The sequence below is a fragment of the Mobula hypostoma genome, chromosome 18, assembly GCF_963921235.1.
Source record: "Mobula hypostoma chromosome 18, sMobHyp1.1, whole genome shotgun sequence".
In the NCBI taxonomy this organism is placed as follows: Eukaryota; Metazoa; Chordata; class Chondrichthyes; order Myliobatiformes; family Myliobatidae; genus Mobula; species Mobula hypostoma.
The window spans coordinates 68551881-68573427 of record NC_086114.1 but is presented as its reverse complement, the minus strand read 5'-3'; the positions used below and the strand labels follow the sequence as shown (position 1 = coordinate 68573427).

At 41.4% G+C, this 21547-nt stretch overlaps 1 protein-coding gene across 7 annotated transcripts in view; it reads left to right on the top strand.

Moving 5' to 3' along the window:
• LOC134358620 (neogenin-like) overlaps positions 1–21547 on the top strand; it is a 316976-nt gene that overhangs the window by 148225 nt on the left and 147204 nt on the right. For all 7 annotated transcript variants that reach the window (XM_063071071.1, XM_063071070.1, XM_063071068.1 and 4 more), the window contains exon 3: positions 20931–21206. In XM_063071071.1, the coding sequence (XP_062927141.1) occupies positions 20931–21206 (276 nt within the window). The remainder of the gene's footprint in view (positions 1–20930; positions 21207–21547) is intronic.

The window sequence follows — 21547 nt, the reverse complement described above, 5'->3', positions numbered from 1 at the left end:
GGGGTAATAACTGTTCCTTAATCTGGTGCTGTGAGTCCTGAGGCTCCTGTACCTTGTTCCTTTTAAGGAAAGATCAAGAGAGTGGGACTGATTGCAGAGCTAGCACTGGGCTGATGGGCCAATGGTCCCCTTGTACACTGTGTGATTTATGTTGGGTTCATCGTAATTGAACAGTAGTGAAATCTACCGAGGACAGATACCTTATTGACAGTAAAACAAATTTTCAGACTAAGTCATCAAAAGAATCAAGGTTGTGTTTCATTTTCTTTAGTGAAGGAGATGTCTTTGAACTAAGGAACACGCAGATTGCAGTGTAGTTCAAGAGCGTGGATGAGGCGACTGATATAAAAAGATTCAAACCTGCTGAGATTTTGTGTCGCCTGCTTTTTGATGATTACCTCTAATGGACACATTTTTCAGCTGTCTGTAATAGGAGCAGAGTTTCTTTGATATTGGAATTGCCATGGCGATGACCTCCTCAGTAAGTCACAATAAACCATTTTTGAAAGGGGAAATCCTATTTTTTTTCTTGTAATTAAGCAGCTGAATCGGTGTGACCTCACCTGATGGGTCTGTAAATCCCTAGCAGGCCTGATGCTAATCGAGGTGGTTAAATTGAGAAGGATTTGATAGGGTAGAGAACAGTTATTTCCTTTGGCGTATGCAGTGGGGCTGGGCAGACAACTCTGGGGCACGTTGTAATATTGAAGTCAAGCATGGCAGTAGAAAAAGCAGGAGGCACTACTTCACACAAAAGAGCTTTAGGAATCTGCAGTTGGCCTGCTTGCCCTGGAATTGCTTCTCCACCACCTCCTCTATGAACCCTGTGCATCAGTGTCCGGGACACAGGCCCTTGTTCCATGATTCCATATGTTCCTAGTGCCCTTTGCTCCAATCTTTCAGTGCTGTTAAATGTGGGAAATGTTTTTGCATTTATCCAGAACTCAATGTGTTACAACTTCTCCTGATAGATCATAAGACATAGGAGCAGAATTAGGCCACTTGGTTCATCTAGTCTGCTCTGCCATTTGATCATGGCTGATTTATTTCCTCAACCTCATTTTTGTGTCTTCTCCCTGTAACCTTTGACACCCTGACTAATCAAGAAACTGTTAGCTTCTGTATTAAGCAACACACATAGAAGTTGCTGGTGAGCGCAGCAGGCCAGGCAGCATCTATTGGAAGAGGTACAGAGGTATAGAAGGTAGCTTTTCTTTCAGTTAGTCCTGACGAAGGGTCTCGGCCCGAAACGTCGACTGTACCTCTTCCAGTAGATGTTGCCTGGCCTGCTGCGTTCACCAGCAACTTTTATGTGTGTTGCTTGAAATTCCAGCATCTGCAGATTTCCTCGTGTTTGAGCTTCTGTATTAAATTGCTCCTCATGTCTGTTCTAAGTGGAGACCCCTCTATTCTGAGGCTGTGCCCTCTGGTCCTAGACCCCCGCCCCCACTGTGGAAAATACCACCTCCACATCCACTCTGCCTAGGCCTTTAAATATTCAGTAGGTTTCATTGAGAATCCCTCCCCCCCATCCTTGTAAACAAGTATAGGCCAGCAAGTATAGGCCGAGAACTACCATACGCTGCTCATACATTAACCTTTTCATTCCTGGGATAATTCTCATTAACCTCATCTGGGCCCAATCCAATGTCTCATAAAGCCTCAGTATAACATTCTTGCTTTTATAATCAAGTCTTCTTGAAATGATCAATAAAGTATATCTATCTATCTATCTAAAATTGCATTTGCCTTCCTTACCTTGCTAGTTAACCTTCAGGGAATCCTGCCCAGGACACCCTCTAATTTCTGAATTCATTCCCTAATGAGAAAACAATCCGCATCTTTATTTCTTCTAGCAAAGTGGGTGACCATACACTTCCCCACACTGCGTTCCTGAGCCATGTTGCTCAGAAAGTGCTGCTAGGTCTGGGGATCCGTTGAATAAACTACTGTCAGGTACTGTTAAATCAGAGCCAGTGATGTTCCTAATTATAAAAATGCTGAGTATTTTCTGGTATGGAGCTTTAGGGTTGTCTGAACCTATTAATTCAACATCTCAGTCTACTTCCGCTGTCAGTGACAGGCATGAGGATCTATAGTACATCTGCTATATGAAGCTCTTGGTGAATCAGAAGCATATGTGCACTTCTTGCCTCTGCCACAGCTCAGATTATGGCTACCTGGTTGTTACCATCAGCAGCAGCAGCCTAGTGGTTGCTTTGAGCCAGACTGTTGTTTTTTCAGGTTCTAATCCAAACACTTGACTAAGTATTCCAGTCTGAAATCTCTGTGTTGCACTGAGGAGTTACTGCACTATTTGAGGTTCTGTTGTTTGTCTGAGATGTTAAACCAAGGCCATGTGCTTTCTCACTTGGATATAGTTTTTTCAGAGAGAGGTGTAGGGAAATTATTCTGCCCAGTATACTGGGCAGTATTTATTCCTCATTTGAATGTACCAGCTGTCATTACATTGCTGTATGAACAAAGTTGCCATATGAAAATTGTCTGTCACATTTTCTACAGTGCAACAGTATTTGAATAGTAGCTGGAGAAGCTCCAAGGTCACGAGCCTTTATTTCAATAAGGACGCAGAGTCGTATAACAGCATAACATTTTACAACACCAGCAATCAGGAGATCGGGGTTCAATTCCTCTGTCTATAAGGAGTTTATATGTTCTCCTTGTGACTACCTGGGTTTCCTTTGGGTTCTCCGGTTTCTTCCCACATTCCAAAGATGTACAGGTCAGGGTTAGTAAATTGAGGGCATATTGGCACCGAACACTTGCCTCTCACACTGAGTTGGTCATTGACTCAAATGATGCATTTCGCTCTATGTCTTGATGTACATGTGACAAATAAAGCTAATCTTTAAGTTCTTTCATCATTGTTAATCTCGTTCCCTGTTATGGAAATGGGAGGGATTCTATGGTAGTCTGAAATTACGAGGTGATACAGCCGAAAGAGGCATAAACGGAGAACCTCAGTAACATCCTCTGGCTTTTGAAAAAGAGAGACACCAGTGGAATGTAGGGGCCAATCTCTGGGGCACAAGTGAGCCGCCACACAGGCTCCTTCTCTGGCAGCAGAGCAATCCCATCAGTGACCAAAAAGCTGAACCCTCACTTGCTTTCTGTAATTGCCTCGATGTTTCATTCTTCCTGAACGCTTTAATTGGCGATTCGTGGATGCTTTGATTGGTGAAATGAAGTCAAACATCGGCTCACCTTGAAAGTTCTTCGCCTCGAGGCCTGGTAGGTTCGAACTTGCTTCCCGGAATCTTCTGAGAGACAGCAAAGTGCTGGATCACTCAATCAATCTCCAAACTGTAAATCATAGGCTTCAACAGTTCCAGAAACACATCTAAGATGAAAAACAGACTTAAAAGAAGTGAAATAAACAGTTCTGTGATCGATCCGGAAGATGTTGCTAAGGGAGCATTGCAAGCAGGCACCATCTTGACCAGAAGCACAGGTCCACCAAACCTAAGGCTGGAAGGAATGACAGGAGAAATAGGCCTAAGAACAGCAGGGAGATGAGCCTCAGTCTTTGGGATTCAAATTGTGTACAGGGAAGTTTGTAAGACAGTGACTGTGGGGCTCAGTCATATATCTATAGGAATGAAATATCTACCTGAAAAGTTCTAATAATAATTGATACGTACTCTTTGCTTGAAGATCCAGTTTAGAGAGTATGTGACTTTAGAGGGTATACTTATTTATGTAATGTAAACTGTGATCCTTATCAGGATTATTCAACCAATTTGAGTGAAGACTGTTGACACATAAGGATATATCATTGTCCTGACATTTTTTCAATCTTTCTCACTGTAAGCTGCAGTGCACTGCTGAAATACTTTCTGTGGAAGTGGAGCTAATCTGCAAAATTAATAGGACACTGCAACCTCCAGACCAGCATCATGGTCACCTGAACCTCAGTAGTTGTGCTGCCATAGGCAAGTGACACTTGCATTTGCTGATGTTCAAAGGTGGAGCTCCAAGCAATTGCCAAGCATTCACTGAATCTTACTCCCCACATCCATAAGACTCCTTTGAAAAATGAAGGTTGATAGCAAAACTCTGCAAAACGTGGACCATTCGTCCTATGTCAGGGGATGCCTCTCAGTGTGGCAAACATTGATGATGCACTTGCGCAGTCTATTAATTAGTATGGAAAAGAGCGTTTGAAGACCAGGTCCTCAGCACAATACTCCAGGTCTAACAGCACAGCATATATATCTGACTTTGGTTGACACCTTAAAGCTCTGGAGAGATAATTTAAATGTGTTCTCCACAAATTCCTCCCAATCCACCGGCAGAATAAGTTCCCCAACACCGAGGTCCTAATGCGGCAGTATGGTGGCATAACAGACAGTGCTGATGGCTTACAGCTCTATGGACTTGGGTTTGGTCCTGACCTTGGTTGTACTGAATGTTCTGTCTGTGACTGCATGGATTTCCCACTGGGTCCCACATTGCAAAGGCATGTTGGTAGGTTAAATCAGCGTTCTCCAACCACTGGGCCGTGGTCCGGTACCAGGCAGCAAAGCATGTGCTACTGGGCCGCGAGGAAACGATACGATTTGGCAATATGAGTCAGCTGCACCTTTCCTCATTCCCTGTCACGGCCACTGTTGAGCTTGAACGCACGCGAGGTCATTACCTGTGTGTCATCCATGTCAGCGCGGGAAGGAGACCAACTCCTCGAGCTTACAAGTGACAGTGGGCTGAAAAGAATGTTTGACATAACATCTCTGCCGGCATTCTGGATCAAAGTCAAGGCTCAATATCCTGAGATAGCCATGAAAGCACTGAAAACGTTGCTTCCATTTCCAACATATCTCTGCGAAGCGGGGTTTTCTGCAATGAATGCAACGAAAACTAAGTTGCGGAATAGACTGGACATAAGGAACCTTGTTCGAGTATCGCTGTCTCCCATCACCCCTCGATAGGACCGTCTTGTTGCAGGGAAACAAGCCCAGGGCTCCCACTGATTCAGCGATATTGGTGTGTTGGGAAAATATGTGCTGTGTGTTTAATATCCAAACGTTACTTAAAATGTGATGATGCTATTGACTTATAAGTGACTTATATAACCATATAACAATTACAGCACGGAAACAGGCCATCTCTGCCCTTTTAGTCCGTGCCGAACGCTACTCTCACCTAGTGCCACCAACCTGCACTCAGCCCATAACCTTGCCTTCCTTTCCTGTCCATATACCTATCCAATTTTTCTTTAAATGATAATGTCGAACCAGCCTCTACCACTTCTACTGGAAGTTCATTCAACAATTACTTCAAGATCCCCTATCCTCCCCTGATAATTGACTTATCACTGTATTCATGCGAGGAAAATATGCGCTGTGTGTTTAATATTAAATTCGTTAGATAAACCCTTTTAGAAACGAAATTGAGTGTATTAGCCACTTTTCACCTATATTCCGGTCGTGATTAACACATCCCCCCCCGACAGAATCGCCAAAAACGATTTGTCATGCATGCGCACAGGTGCCCGTGCAAGGCTTCATGGTCATGGTAGTCTTTCTTGGGGTAAGCTCAACGTATTTGACTGCTACTCTTGTTCGTTGGCAACCCTACCACCGCCCCCCCACCCCTCCCCCCAGGTCGGCCGGTCCGCAAGAATATTGTCAGTATTAAACCAGTCCGCAGTGCAAAAAAGGTTGGGGACCCCTGGGTTAAATGGTTACTGCAAGTTGTCCCTTAGTGTACGTTAATAACAAAATGAATCAGGAGGGGAGTTAATGATGATAAGTGAAAGAGAATAAATTGCAGGGGTTCAGCAGAGGTGGCAGAGTGGTGGTAGAAATGGTAGACTTGCTTCCCTGGAAGCCAACATGGAGCCAGTGGACTGAATTACTTCCTGTAAAGTTATAAATATGAGATATTATACTCAGCCAGTTTCATTGAACAGGCTATGTCATTGTTCCCGGGTTCACTTTGGCAAGAGGACTAGATTCACGGATATTCTCAAAGCCTCCTAGTCAGCGTGTGACATTTCTGCAGCTCCTGCCAAACCATTTGAAGGGTCTTTGACCTGAAACATTGACTGTCCATTTCTCGCCATCGATGCTGCCTGACTCTCTGAGTTTTTTCAGCATTTTGTGTGTTAATGTTTGATACTTGATCATTCAAAATGGGTATCATTGAGAATGTCGAGCCCTTGCATTTACAGCATACAGAAGCCCTGCAGAAGTGGTGGAAGGAGCATCCCACCTCAGAAACTATTCATACCTTTTCAAACATTTACATTTTGACAGAGTTTACAGGTCCCACACTGGGCCAAGGCAGTCTCCAAGGCCTCATTTGGTCAGGGTTGACCATGGACGTTGCATCCTAGCTGTTTACGTGATTTGCAAGTCAGGCCAGTACAATATGGAGAGCCCAGGCAGCAGGCTGTCCCTCTCTAACCAGCCGATGAATCCAAAGGAATGGTAGAGACTGATACAGTTTGGCACCAGTGGCATCGCAGGAGTTGCCAGTCAGCATTGAACTCAATGTAGGACTGCCGTAGGGGCTCCAGCTCTGGATATTTCCTCGGGGTTTACTCCTGAAGCCTTCCCCAAGAGTGGATATAGCTGCAAGGCAGTGGAGGTTTCAGATTAGGTTTTCCTTCTCTTAAATGAGCTGATAAGCCCCATCTGCCCGGAGCAACTGGTTTTAAGATGCTAGTTACTCATCTTTGCCCCTTCTCCTATCAGTAGAAACAGTTTTGCCAGGTTTAGTAGCTAAGTCACACATGAAGACAGAAGCTGATTTTGGTTCTCATAGGCTATTTCAGATGCACACTGTTGGGAGCATATCCCCACTGCAGCTCTCATCTGTAACAACCTTAAGGGGCCAAGTCAGCCTCACAACCTACAGAGATGCTATCATTCTTGATCCAAATGGTCTGCCAAAGAAGATGATGATGTTTGTGGGCATCTGTGTGTGCGCGTGCAAGTGCATGCCTGTGTGCATTTATAATGCAGCTATGAAAGTCTTGTTTATGTTTCCCACTTCCATTACGTAGTGACAGAAGTTGGGATGTCATCAGATGTACAAACAAGCAGGAGAGGAGCAAAATAAATAAAATAAATCTTTTCTTCAGAATTGTTTATTTCTGCAGATCTGCTCATTTTGTTTGAGTTGCCTGGGCTCAGTGCCAGAGTTTTGGGATTGTCCCTGACCCAGCCAGTCTATGGGGTTGTACAGTGTGGAGCTGTGTATGGGTGACAGTGAGATTAGTAACTCACAGAATGGTGAGCATCACTTTCAGCAGCTACTGGGTCCAATCCAAATCCCACTGATAAATTCTCTTGCTGGGCAGGATATGAAATGTAATTGCAGATAATCCTAAAATAGTCTGAGTGTGAACACATTGGCTGTGGATGTGTCAGGGTGTGAGAGGTGTTTAGCACAGACCATCCTAGTTATAGATTGCTGCTAATAAACTACAAAGGACTTCTGGCACATTGGAAAATGTGGCTAAAGACGTGTGTGTTTGTGTGTGTGTGTGTGTGTTTAGCTCAATCCTACCTTCCTCAAAGTTCAAAGTAAATTAATTATCAAAGTACATATATGTCACTATAATCCACCCTGAGATTTGTTTACTTGTGGGTATACTAAATGCATCCAAAAACCATAATAGAATCAATGAAAGCCCCCATCCAACATGGTGGACAGCCGGTATGCAAAAAACAACAAACTGTAAATGCAGTGCAAAAAAAAAGATAAATAAGCAATAAATATTGAGATTATGAGATGAAGAGTTCTTGAAAGAGAAGTCCATAGGTTGTGGGAACAGTTCAGTGATGGGGCAGTGAAATTGAGTAAAATTATGAAGTTATCCCCTCTGGTTCAAGAGCCTGATGTTTGAAGAGTAATAACTGTTCTTGAATTTGGTAGTGTGAGTCCTGAGGCTTCTGGACCTTCTTCCTGATGGCAACAGCAAGGAGGGAGCGTGACTTAGATGATGAAGTTTCCTGATGATGGATGCTGCTTTCCTGTGACAGTGCTCTGTGTAGATCAATGGCGGGGAGGGCTTTACTTGTGATGGACTAGGTGATATTCATTACTTTCTATTGGATTTTCCTTTTAAAGACGTTGGTATTTCCATACCAGGCAGTAATGCAGCCAGTCAATATACTCTCCACCACACATCTATAGAAGTTGGTCAAAGTTTCAGGTCTCAGACTGAATCTTTGCAAACTTCTAAGTATGTAAAGGTGCCGCCATGCTTTCTTTGTAATTGCACTACATGCTGGACCCAGGAGAGATCTTCTGAAATTATAACACCAAGGAATTTAAAGTTACTGACCCTCTCCACCTCTGATCTTCTGATGAGGACTAGTTCATGGACCTCTGGTTTTCTTCTCCTGAAGTTAATGATCAGCTCCTTGGTCTTTCTGGCAATGAGTGAGTCGTTGTTGTGGCAACACTTAGCCAGTTTTTCAGTCTCTCTCCTTTACCTCCTCCTACCTTAAACAGCTATAGAATCCAATTTTCTTTTCAGTATTCTGAAATGCAATTCAGTCTTCTCTCTAGCTGCTGGAGTGAAATCCCCAACAATGCATGTCGGGCTCTCAGGCGTCTGCTGCAGAGCTCAATAAAATGATAAATTTGTGCAAGGCTCCACACTTCGGGATACTAACTGATAATTATCTTAAAGTTTAACTTAACCAGGAGGATCAGGTAACGAACTGGGCCAGGTCACAGATCTCTCAGTGGGTGAGCGTCTGGGGGACAATGACCACCACCCCCTAGCCTTTAGCATTATCATGGAAAAGGGTAGAACCAGAGAGGACAGGAATTTTTTTTCTTTTCAAATCTTTTTATTATTATTATTATTATCCAAAATTAACATGAGTACATCGAAGTAAGCAACATTTACAATATCTCAAGAAAAAAACCCATTATTTTAAAGATTGAAAAAATTTTTGGTGATAATAAAAATAACCCTATTAAGCAAGAAAAAGTGGGGGGAAAACTCCATTAGGTGTTCAACCCCAGAGTCATGCGTCATACAAAAAGCTTCTAAAGATAAACATCAAACTGTCAACAAGAAAAAAAAGTACCAAAAATTTACAATTAGATCGTGGAAGAAATCTATCAATTAATTCAAATGATAATAACGAGCAAATGAACCCCATCTTTTCTCAAAGTCAAATATAGGTTCAAAGGTTCGACTTCTAATTTTCTCCAAACTAAGACATAGTATTACTTGAGAGAACCATTGTGACAAAGTGGGAGCTGATGTATCCTTCCACTTTAACAAAATGGTCCTCCTAGCTATCAATGTAACAAATGCAATAACATGTTGGTCAGACAAAGAGATACCACGGATATTTTGAGGAATTATTCCAAAAAGCACAGTTAATTTGTTAGGTTGTAAATTAATTTTAAGTGCTTTAGAAATTGTCGAAAAAACTGACTTCCAGAACTGTTCCAGGATAGAACAGGACCAAAACATGTGTGTCAGTGTAGCTGTCTCAGTTTTACATCTATCACACAACTATCAACATTAGGAAATATTTTAGACCGTCTCCTTCGTCAAATGGTAACGATGTACAATTTAAAATTGAATCAGTGAATGACTATCACAGATCGAAGAAGAGTTAACCAGCTTCAGAATCCGTATCCAATCCTCCGTCATAAAAGTCAAATTGAGTTCCTTTTCCCAATCTTGCTTAATCTTAAATAAAGGACACTTATCCCATTGTAATAATAAATTATAAATTCTTCCAGTAGAACCCTTCATCGAAGGGTTCATACTCATAATAGTATCTAACAGGTCAGCATCCAATATGTAAGGAAAATGACTTAAATATTTTTGTAAAAAATGTCTAACTTGAAGGTATTGTAAAAAGTGTGAGTATGAAGGAGAATACTTATCAACTAGTTGTTCAAAAGACATCAATCTATCTTCTTTAAATAAATCCAAAAAAGAATTAATGCCTTTATTTTTCCAAAGTAAAAAAATTGGATCACTCAAAGAAGGCTTAAAAAAGTAATTTCGATAAATTAGACTACAAAGTTTAAATTCTTTAAGATTAAAAAAATTGCGGAACTGGAGCCAAATTTGTAAAGAATGTTTAATCGCAGGGTATAGGTTTAAATTAGCAACTTCAGCTAATTTAGATTATGAGAACACTCAGTCCTCTTTTATTGTCATTTAGAAATGCATACATGCATTAAGAAATGATACAATGTTTCTCCGTAGTGATATCACGGATAACAGGACAAACCAAAGTCTAACACTGACAGAACCACATAATTGTAACATATAGTTACAGCAGTGCAAAGCAAAACCATAATTTGATGAAGAACAAACCATGGACATTGTAAAAAAAAAAGTCTCACAAGTCCCCAAGTTGATCGACTCCCAAGTCCCCGATAGCTGGCAGCAAAAGGGAGAAACTCCCTGCCATAAACCTCCAGGCACCGACAACTTGCCGATGCCTTGGAAGCAGCCGACCACAGCCGACACTGAGTCCATCCATCCGAAAACTTCTAGCCTCCGAACAGCCCCTCTGATACAGCCTCCCAAGCGCCATTCTCTGTCGAGCGCCTTCTACCTAGCCCCGGCCGCTGAAACAAGCAAAGCCGAGGATTCGGGGCCTTCTGCTCCGGAGGTTAAATAAAATTGTTTCACAGCTTTCAATACCAGGTCTACCCAAATTTGCCGATCGTTCTTATCAATCCAATATAACCAAAAGGACATGTATCGCACATTAACAGCCCAGTAATACATTGTTAAATTAGGCAAAGCGAGACCTCCATCCCTTTTCAACTTCTGTAAGTGACATTTACTAATTCTTGGTCTTTTATTATTCCAAATAAAAGATAAAATAATAGAATCAATCCGATCAAAAAACTTAGTCAAAAAAACAGGGATATTCTGAGATAAATATAAAAATTTTGGTAAAGTCATCATTTTGACTATATGGATACGACCGACAAGTAAAAATGTAAGTGGATTCCATCTACTAAATAAATACTTCATAGACCCTACCAAGGGAATGAAATGGGCTTTATAAAGATCCTGGCAACACACATAAAAGTTGCTGGTGAACGCAGCAGGCCAGGCAGCATCTCTAGGAAGAGGTGCAGTCGACGTTTCAGGCCGAGACCTGACGTTAGTCCTGACGAAGGGTCTCGGTCTGAAACGTCGACTGCACCTCTTCCTATAGATGCTGCCTGGCCTGCTGCGTTCACCAGCAACTTTTATGTGTGTTGCCTGAATTTCCAGCATCTGCAGAATTCCTGTTGTTTGCGTTTATAAAGATCCTTATATTTTTTAGTGATTATAACACCTAAATATCTAAAAGAATCTGTGACTTTGAAAGGAATATTATCATATATAGAGACAGGTTCATTTAAAGGAAACAATTCACTTTTACTAAAATTTATTTTATATCCTGAAAAATCTCCAAATTCATTAAATAATTTAACAAGGCAGGAATAGATTCCTCGGGATTAAATATATAAACCAATAAATCATCAGCATAAAGAGAAATCTTATGAATGGTCTCATTCACAAAAATCCCATGAATATTTTTAGCTTCACGAAGAGCAATAGCAAGGGGTTCTAATATTAAAATAAATAACAAAGTACTTGTCTTGTCCCCCATGAAAGCTGAAAAAAAGGAGACCTACAGTTGTTAGTGACAACAGTAGCAATAGAAGCTTTATATATCATTCTAATCCAATTATTAAAATTAACACCAAAGCCAAATTTCTCTGAAACATTAAATAAATATTTCCATTCGACTCGATTGAACACTTTTTCAGCATCCAAAGAGACGACACATTGTGGAGTTTTAAAAGAAGACGAATATATAACGTTAAATAGTCTCTGAACATTTGAAAGAGAATAGCAACCCTTTAAAGCCTGTTTGATCTTTAAAAATAATTTTACCCAAAATATTCTCCAACTGATTGGCCTTTATCTTTGACAGAATCTTAGGATCGACATGAGATAGGTGTATATGAGGCACAGTTAGTAGGATCTTTATCCTTTTTAAGAATTAAAGAAATAGAAGCCTCATAGAAAGTAGAGGGTAAATCACCTTTCACAAAAGAATCTTAAAACATGCCCAACATATACGGAGAAAGCAATTTGCCAAATTTTTTATAAAATTCTACAGGATAGCCATCAAGTCCAGGGGCCTTACCAGACTGCATTGAGAAAAATAGCTTTATGAATTTCAGTTTCAGTAGTTTGGGCATCAAGAGTTTTTTGAACCTCAACAGAAATTTTTGGAAAAGCAATCTTTCGTAAGAAAGCATTCGTTCAGAAGAATCTACTGGACATTGAGATTTATAAAATTCAGTATAAAAAGCTTGAAAAATCTTATTAATTTCTTCATATTCCCAAACCAGGGTACCATCTTTCCAAGAAGCAGGGATTGATTATAACATAATCGATCCTCAAATTTTTTTATAAACATATGAGAAGAAAGAATATTCTCTGTTATTAGGGTGCAAATACTTCCATAATTCGATTAATCCAAAATTGGTCAAAAAGGAGTTAATAAGTGATGCGGAGCGAGTTGGAAGTCGCTGATTGGTTGAGCTCTTGTCAATCAAAGGATTTAAACAACAGTTAAAATCCTAGTCATACTTTATTGATCCTGGGAGAAATAGGTTTTTGTTACAGTTGCACCATAAATAATTAAATAGTAATAAAACCATAAATAATTAAATAGTAATATGTAAATTATGCCAGGAAATAAGGCCAAGACCAGCCTATTGGCTCAGGGTGTCTGACCCTCCAAGGGAGGAGTTGTAAAGTTTGATGGCCACAGGCAGGAATGACTTCCTATGACGCTCTGTGTTACATCTCAGTGGAATGAGCCTCTGGCTGAATGTACTCCTGTGCCTAACCAGTACATTATGTAGTGGATGGGAGACATTGTCCAAGATGGCATGCAACTGGGACAGCATCCTCTTTTCAGACACCACCGTCAGAGAGTCCAGTTCCATCCCCACAACATCACTGGCCTGATTCTGTTTATGTCTGCTACCCTCAGCCTGCTGCCCCAGCACACAACAGCAAACATGATAGCACTGGCCACCACAGAATCGTAGATCATCCGCAGCATCGTCCGGCAGATGTTAAAGGACCTCAGTGTCCTCAGGAAATAGAGACGGCTTTGACCCTTCTTTTAGACAGCCTCAGTGTTCTTTGACCAGTCCAGTTTATTGTCAATTCGTATCCCCAAGTATTTGTAATCCTCCACCATGTCCACACTGACCCCCTGGATGGAAACAGGGGTCACGGGCACCTTAGCTCTCCTCAGGTCTACCACCAGCTCCTTAGTCTTTTTCACATTAAGCTGCAGATAATTCTGCTCACACCATGTGACAAAGTTTCCTACAGTAGCCCTGTACTCAGCCTCATCTCCCTTGCTGATGCATCCAACTATGGCAGAGTCATCTGAAAACTTCTGAAGATGACAAGACTCTGTGCAGTAGTTGAAGTCCGATTTGTAAATGGTGAAGAGAAAGGGAGACAAGACAGTCCCCTGTGGAGCCCCAGTGCTGCTGATCACTCTGTCGGACACACAGTGTTGCAAGCACACGTACTGTGGTCTGCCAGTCAGGTAATCAAGAATCCATGACACCAGGAAAGCATCCACCTGCATCGCTGTCAGCTCCTCCCCCAGCAAAGCAGGGTGGATGGTGTTGAACGCACTGGAGAAGTCAAAAAAACATGACCCTCACAGTGCTCGCTGGCTTGTCCAGTTGGGTGTAGACACGGTTCAGCAGGTAGGCGATGGCATCCTTAACTCCTAGTCTGACCATAGGCCGGAGCAGCTCCGGAACAATCCATTATCCCCGCCCATTATCAACATATATTCATTTAAATCAGGCAGTAAAGCAAATACCTTTTTAAAAAAAGGATCATTTAAGTTAGGACTGTACAGATTGACCAAAACAACTTTTTTGATACAGATCACTACTTTAACAATTAAAAATCTACCATTAGAATCTGACTCAATATCCTCTTGAGTAAATATATTGGATTAAATGAAGATGGACACGCCTTTAGTTTTACTCTGAGAAGTGGAGTTAAATTGCAAACCCCTCCATCATCCAAAAAATCTATTTTGATCTCCCGCCCTGACGTGTCTCTTGTGCAAAAATTATATCAGGTTGGAATCGGTTAATAATTTTAAAAGTCTTTTTTCGTTTGATAGGATGATTCCAACCACGTACGTTCCAACTTACTACATTAATCTGTTTAAATACGATACTATAATTTTATTCTACTTTACACATGCGCAGAGCACATACCAATATGGGATGATCAAAAATGGTGGCGATGAAGGATACAACCACACAGAAAACACGCATGCTCCGGAACCACCCAATGGAAAAAAAACTCCTAACTCTAACCCACCCTCCTCCCCCCAAAGCCCAGAAAAAGGCAAGCTACCTATGATAGAATACGAAGCCAGGGACCGCTCTGTCTGTACAGAAAAAGACATTTTAGAAGTATTTTCTCTCCCTCCCCCTAGTTTAAAAAAAAACCCGACTGACCTTGTAAGAAAAACAATAAAGTCTCAACAAAGTAAAGTATTTACATTCCAGCATCTATTAAACAGGAAAGAACCAAAATAATGTTATCTCTTAAAAAGAAAAACAAAACCAGCGCCATTTTTAATTTAACATTCCCTAAAAAAACTTTAAATTCGGTTATAAGACACTATAATAAAGCAGAAAAAAAGTTTATAAAGCATATTTAACCCAACTAAATTTTCAAAAGTACCAATTAATAATATCAATAGTAATTGAACACTCCCCTAAATATATATATAAAAAGAAGCTCCATTAGTAGGAAAAACTACCAATTAGTTAATTAAGAAAGAAACAAAAAAAATCAGACCAGATATTAGGTTAAAGAAACAAGTCCCTTTATCTTCTTTTCTCAGTCGAATGTCCGAGTAACCATTTAAACAGTCATACTTGAACCATAGATCTTCTTCCAAAGAAAAAACAATAATATGCAATGTTGGACAAACCTCCTTATCTTCTTGTATTAGTCTCTCAATGGAATATCCAAGTAACCTTCATAAATCTTCTTTCCGAAATGCCAATAATATAACCAAACAACCTTTCAGATAGTTCATTCGGTAGCAGCGGCAGGTATAGTTTGAACGAACGCCAGTGCGGCTTTTGGATCAAAAAATGTACAAGGAGGAGAGTTAGGAGGAAAAACTTTAATTCTTGTCTGGCAACGCAAAGAAGGAAACATTTTCTTATCATATGCCTGTTTCATTACCAGAGCAAATCTTGATCTTCGTTCCATTACCTCCTTCGGATAATTCTTATAAAAATGGAGCTCAGATTCCTTAAATCTAAAAACTCTTCTGTTTTCTAGCCTGACACATTACTTGATCTTTAATTTTAAAGTGATGAAAACAAACCAAAACAGATCTTGGTTTATTTGGATCTTTAAATTTCGAAGTAAAAGCTTTTTCTATAGTAGGCGGTTGTGATAATAAGGTAGGAAATAAAGTGTGCTCTTTCTATAGTAGGCGGTTGTGATAATAAGGTAGGAAATAAAGTATGAAAAAGCTTACCAAAATAAGCAGTTAAATCTCCATCTTCAGCTCCTTCTTGCAGCCCAACGATTCGTATATTTCTTTGGCGAGACCTAGTTTCCAGGTCTATAATCTTATTTTGATATCTTTAGAAACGAGTTGTAGCTTCAAACAATTTTTGCTTAGTTATCTTCAATTCCTCTTCGTGTGTAATAACTTGAGTTTCCAGGTCGTTAAGTTTTCCCAGAAATGACTTCATTTCATTACTATTCTTTTCCAGTTGGTCTTTAATTGACCCATTCTGATCTTTAATTGAACTCAGTGTCCGAACGATATCTTCAGCCCATGGTGGCATTTCATCAGATCTTTCCTTTTGCATTTTTCCTTTCCCATTACCTTTGTCACTAGGTTCAGACAAGTTCTTCCCACTCCTCGCAGACATAGACATATTGTTCCCCCTCAAGAATCAGCAAATAAAAATTTTAAATTTGAAGTTTAAACTAGGGGGAGAGAAACAAAACTAAGAGCAGCACAAAATTGCTGCTACTCCATTTGCAGACAGGCACGGTCTCCTCAACAGGAAAATTTTTAATTGGGGAAGGGCAAATTATGAGGCTACAGGGCTAGAACTTGTGGGTGTGAATTGGGATGATATTTTTGCAGGGAAATGTACTATGGGCATGTGGTCGATGTTTAAGGACCTCTTGCAGGATGTTAGGGATAAATTTGTCCCGGTGAGGAAGATAAAGAATGGTAGGGTGAAGGAACCATAGGTGACAAGTGAGGTGGAAAATCTAGTCAGGTGGAAGAACGCAGCATACATGAGGTTTAGGAAGTAAGGATCAGATGGGTCTATTGAGGAATATAAGGTAGCAAGAAAGGAGCTTAAGAAGGGGCTGAGAAGAGCAAGAAGGGAGCATGAGAAGGCCTTGGCGAGTAGGGTTAAGGAAAACCCCAAGGCATTCTTCGATTATGTGAAGATCAAAAGGATGACAGGAGTGAAGGTAGGACCAATTAGAGATAAAGGTGGGAAGATGTGCCTGGAGGCTGTGGAAGTGAGCGAGGTCCTCAATGAATACTTCTCGTCAGTATTCACCAATGAGAGGGAATTTGAGGACAATATGAGTGAGGTTGATGTTCTGGAGCATGTTGATATTAAGGGAGAGGAGGTGTTGGAATTGTTAAAATACATTAGGATGGATAAGTCCCCGGGGCCTGACAGAATATTCCCCAGCTGCTCCACGAGGCGAGGGAAGAGATTGCTGAGCCTCTGGCTAGGATCTTTATGTCCTGTTGTCCACAGGATTGGTACCGGAGGATCGGAGGGAGGTGAATGTTCAAAAAAAAAGGTTCAAAAAAGGTAGTAGGGGTAGTCCGGGTAATTATAGACCAGTGAGCCTTATGTCTGTGGTGGGAAAGCTGTGGAAAAGATTCTTAGAGGTAGGATCAGAATCAGAATTAGAGAATCATGGTCTGATCAGGGACAGTCAGCATGGCTTTGTGAAGGGCAGATCGTATCTAACAAGCCTGATAGAGTTCTTTGAGGAGGTGACCAGGCATATAGATGACAGTAGTGCAGTGGGTGTGATCGACATGGATTTTAGTAAGGCATTTGACAAGGTTCCACACGGTAGGCTTATTCAGAAAGTCAGAAAGTCAGAAAGCATGGGATCCAGGGAAGTTTGGCCAGGTGGATTCAGAATTGGCTTGCCTGCAGAAAGCAGAGGTTCGTGGTGGAGGGAGTACATTCAGATTGGAGGATTGTGACTAGTGGTGTCTCACAAGGATTGGTTCTGGGACCTCTACTTTTCGTGGTTTTTATTAACAACCTGGATGTGGGGGTAGAAAGCTGGGTTGGCAAGTTTGCAGACGACACAAAGGTTGGTGGTGTTGTGGATAGTGTAAAGGATTGTCGAAGATTGCAGAGAGACATTGATAGGATGCAGAAGTGGGCTGAGAAGTGGCAGATGGAGTTCAACCCGGAGAAGAGTGAGGTGGTACACTTTGGAAAGACAAACTCTAAGGCAGAGTACAAGGTAAATGGCAGGGTACTTGGTAGTGTGGAGGAGCAGCGGGATCTAGGGGTATATGTCCACAGATCCCTGAAAGTTGCCTCACAGGTAGATAGGGTAGTTAAGAAAGCTTATGGGATGTTAGCTATCATAAGTCAAGGGATAGAGTTTAAGAGTTGTGAGGTAATGATGCAGCACTATAAAACTCTGGTTACACTTGGAGTACTGTGTCCAGTTCTGGTCATCTCACTATAGGAAGGATGTGGAAGCATTGGAAAGGGTACAGAGGAGATTTACCAGGATGCTGCCTGGTTTACAGAGTATGGATTATGATCAGAGATTAAGGGAGCTAGGGCTTTACTCTTTGGAGAGAAGGAGGATGAGAGGAGACATGATAGAGGTATAAAAGATATTAAGAGGAATAGATAGAGTGGACAGCCAACGCCTCTTCTCCAGGGCACCACTGCTCAATACAAGAGGACATGGCTTTAAGTTAAGGGGTGGGAAATTCAAGGGGGATATTAGAGAAAGGTTTTTTACTCAGGGAGTGGTTGGTGCGTGGAATGTACTGCCCGAGTCATTTGAGGAGGCAGATACACTAGTGAAATTTAAGATACTAATAGGCAGGTATATGGAGGAGTTTAAGGTGGGGGGTTATATGGGAGAAGGGTTTAAGGGTTGGCACAACATTGTGGGCCGAAGGGCCTGTACTGTGCTGTACTATTCTATGTTCTATGGATAACACTTGTCTTCCTTTTAAAGACACTTGTCATCTCAGGGCTAGAAAGTTGTAGGCTAATGCCCTCTCCAGAGCTCATAAATCCACTTCAAGCTACTGAATTAAATAGTAAGGAACAGTGTGATGTTATCTTTCAGATCACCCATTAAACCAAGGACCCACTTAGAAAGTGTAAAAACTCCTTCACTTACACTCAGTGGCCACTTTATTAGGTACTACCTGGCTTTTGAGTTGCTGTCACCTTCCTGTCAGCTTAACCAGTCTGACCCTACTCCTGACCCCTCCCATAGGTGCTTTCAACTATAAAACTGCTGCTCAGTGCTGCTCTAGAGAATGCTGTGCATGAAACTTCCAGGAGATCAGCAGTTTCGAAGATACTCAAACCATGCTTTCTGGCAACAGCAAACATTCCACGGTCAAAGTCACTTAGATCATATTTCTTTTCTTTTTAAAAAAGGAGGGAGAGAGAAACCGGGGAATTATAGACCGGTTAGCCTAACGTCGGTGGTGGGGAAACTGCTGGAGTCAGTTATCAAGGATGTGATAACAGCACATTTGGAAAGCGGTGAAATGATCGGACAAAGTCAGCATGGATTTGTGAAAGGAAAATCATGTCTGACGAATCTCATAGAATTTTTTGAGGATGTAACTAGTAGAGTGGATAGGGGAGAACCAGTGGATGTGGTATATTTGGATTTTCAAAAGGCTTTTGACAAGGTCCCAAACAGGAGATTAGTGTGCAAACTTAAAGCACACAGTATTGGGGGTAAGGTATTGGTGTGGGTGGAGAATTGGTTAGCAGACAGGAAGCAAAGAGTGGGAATAAATGGGACCTTTTCAGAATGGCAGGTGGTGACTAGTGGGGTACCGCAAGGCTCAGTGCTGGGACCCCAGTTGTTTACAATATATATTAATGACTTGGATGAGGGAATTAAATGCAGCATCTCCAAGTTTGCGGATGACACGAAGCTGGGTGGCAGTGTTAGCAGTGAGGAGGATGCTAAGAGGATGCAGGGTGACTTGGATAGGTTAGGTGAGTGGGCAAATTCATGGCAGATGCAATTTAATGTGGATAAATGTGAAGTTATCCACTTTGGTGGCAAAAATAGGAAAACAGATTATTATCTGAATGGTGGCCGATTAGGAAAAGGGGAGGTGCAACGAGACCTGGGTGTCATTATACACCAGTCATTGAAAGTGAGTATGCAGGTCCAGCAGGCGGTGAAAAAGGCGAATGGTATGCTGGCATTTATAGCGAGAGGATTCGAGTACAGGAGCAGGGAGGTACTACTGCAGTTGTACAAGGCCTTGGTAAGACCACACCTGGAGTATTGTGTGTAGTTTTGGTCCCCTAATCTGAGGAAAGACATCTTTGCCATAGAGGGAGTACAAAGAAGGTTCACCAGATTGATTCCTGGGATGGCGGGACTTTCATATGAAGAAAGTCTGGATGAATTGGGCTTGTACTCGTTGGAATTTAGAAGATTGAGGGGGGATCTGATTGAAACGTATAAGATCCTAAAGGGATTGGACAGGCTAGATGCAGGAAGATTGTTCCCGATGTTGGGGAAGTCCAGAACGAGGGGTCACAGTTTGAGGATAGAGGGGAAGCCTTTTAGGACCGAGATTAGGAAAAACTTCTTCACACAGAGAGTGGTGAATCTGTGGAATTCTCTGCCACAGGAAACTGTTGAGGCCAGTTCATTGGCTATATTTAAGAGGGAGTTAGATATGGCCCTTGTGGCTATGGGGGTCAGGGGGTATGGAGGGAAGGCTGGGGCGGGGTTCTGATTTGGATGATCAGCCATGATCATAATAAATGGCGGTGCAGGCTCGAAGGGCCGAATGGCCTACTCTTGCACCTATTTTCTATGTTTCTATGTTTCCCTATTGTGATGTTTGGTCTGAACTTTGAACTGAATTTCTTAATCATGTCTGGATGGTTTTATGCATTGACTTGCTGCCGCATGATTGGCTGGTTAGATATTTGCACTAATGAACAGGCAGACAGGTGTACCTAATAAAGTAGCCACTGAGTATATATTTTGTAGAAGAGCTCTTCTCCATAACCTAGCCAACATTTAACCCTCAATCAATATTGCCAAGGTAGATAATTTGATTATCTATTTCATTAATATTTCTGGGAGCATACTATGCAGATATTGGTGCTGCAGTTCCTACATTACAGTTGTAGCTATACTTTGAAACAGGGTTTCCCAGCCTGGGGTTTACAGACCTCTTGGTTAATGGTAGGGGAACGTGTTATGAGAAAACGTTGGGAACCCCTGTTTTAGGAGTTAATAAATTAGCTGTTAAAAAGCTAAAGACTGTCATAGTGTAAGTGGGATTAGTGAGATGAATGGCTGCACTCTGTTATAAAATTAGAAATCCTGAACTACTTATCCGGTCAGAACACATCTGTGGTGAGAGAAACAGTTTACAATTTTTCTCCATGATGTTTTGTTCAGACCAAAGAAAAAACTGAGTTGAATCATTAACTCTGTTTTCTCCTATTTCTAAAAATTTCTGTTTTTATTTTGAATTTTGAGTATCTGCAGTATTTTGCTTTTGGGTAATATTTTATAATTTCTTGTAGCATGTAGAAATGGCTCATGATCTTTCTTGTTTCAGGTCTTCCTCGGTTCAGTGGTCAGCCTGAGGCCGTCTCAGTGCACCAAGGCGACACTGCCCTGCTTGGCTGTGAAGTGAATGCTGATCTCGTTCCATTTGTGAGGTGGGAGCATAACCGGCAGCTTATGGTGTTAGAAGGCAGGTTCCTGAAACTCCCCAGTGGTGCATTGGAGATCAGCAACGCCACCAACAGTGATGTTGGCCCATATCGCTGTTCTGTGGAAATTGCAGGTTCTTCCAAGACGAGTGAAGAGCTGGAGCTTACAGTTTTGCCAGGTAACTGTCAATTGTAACAAACAGTGCATAATGTCCGAGACTCTGCGGTTAGACTTATGAGATCCAAGCAATCTAATCAAAGAAAGTCTTACCTGCTTAGACCTCAGCATTTACGTAAAGCAAGTTTGGATTTCCAGATGTAAACTGTTCCTAATTTGGCAGCTTTGCACAGAAAAGGTAAAGCAACTGAGAAATGGAAGAATTTCTGTTTGGGTTTTACTTTGTGAACGTATTTCCGTCGAATAATGTTGTACCTGATTTGGAAATGTCTGACTTTGGAGAATAATTTTTGAGTATAAGCAAGCATCATTTATCACATTGCATTCCACATCTATTTTACA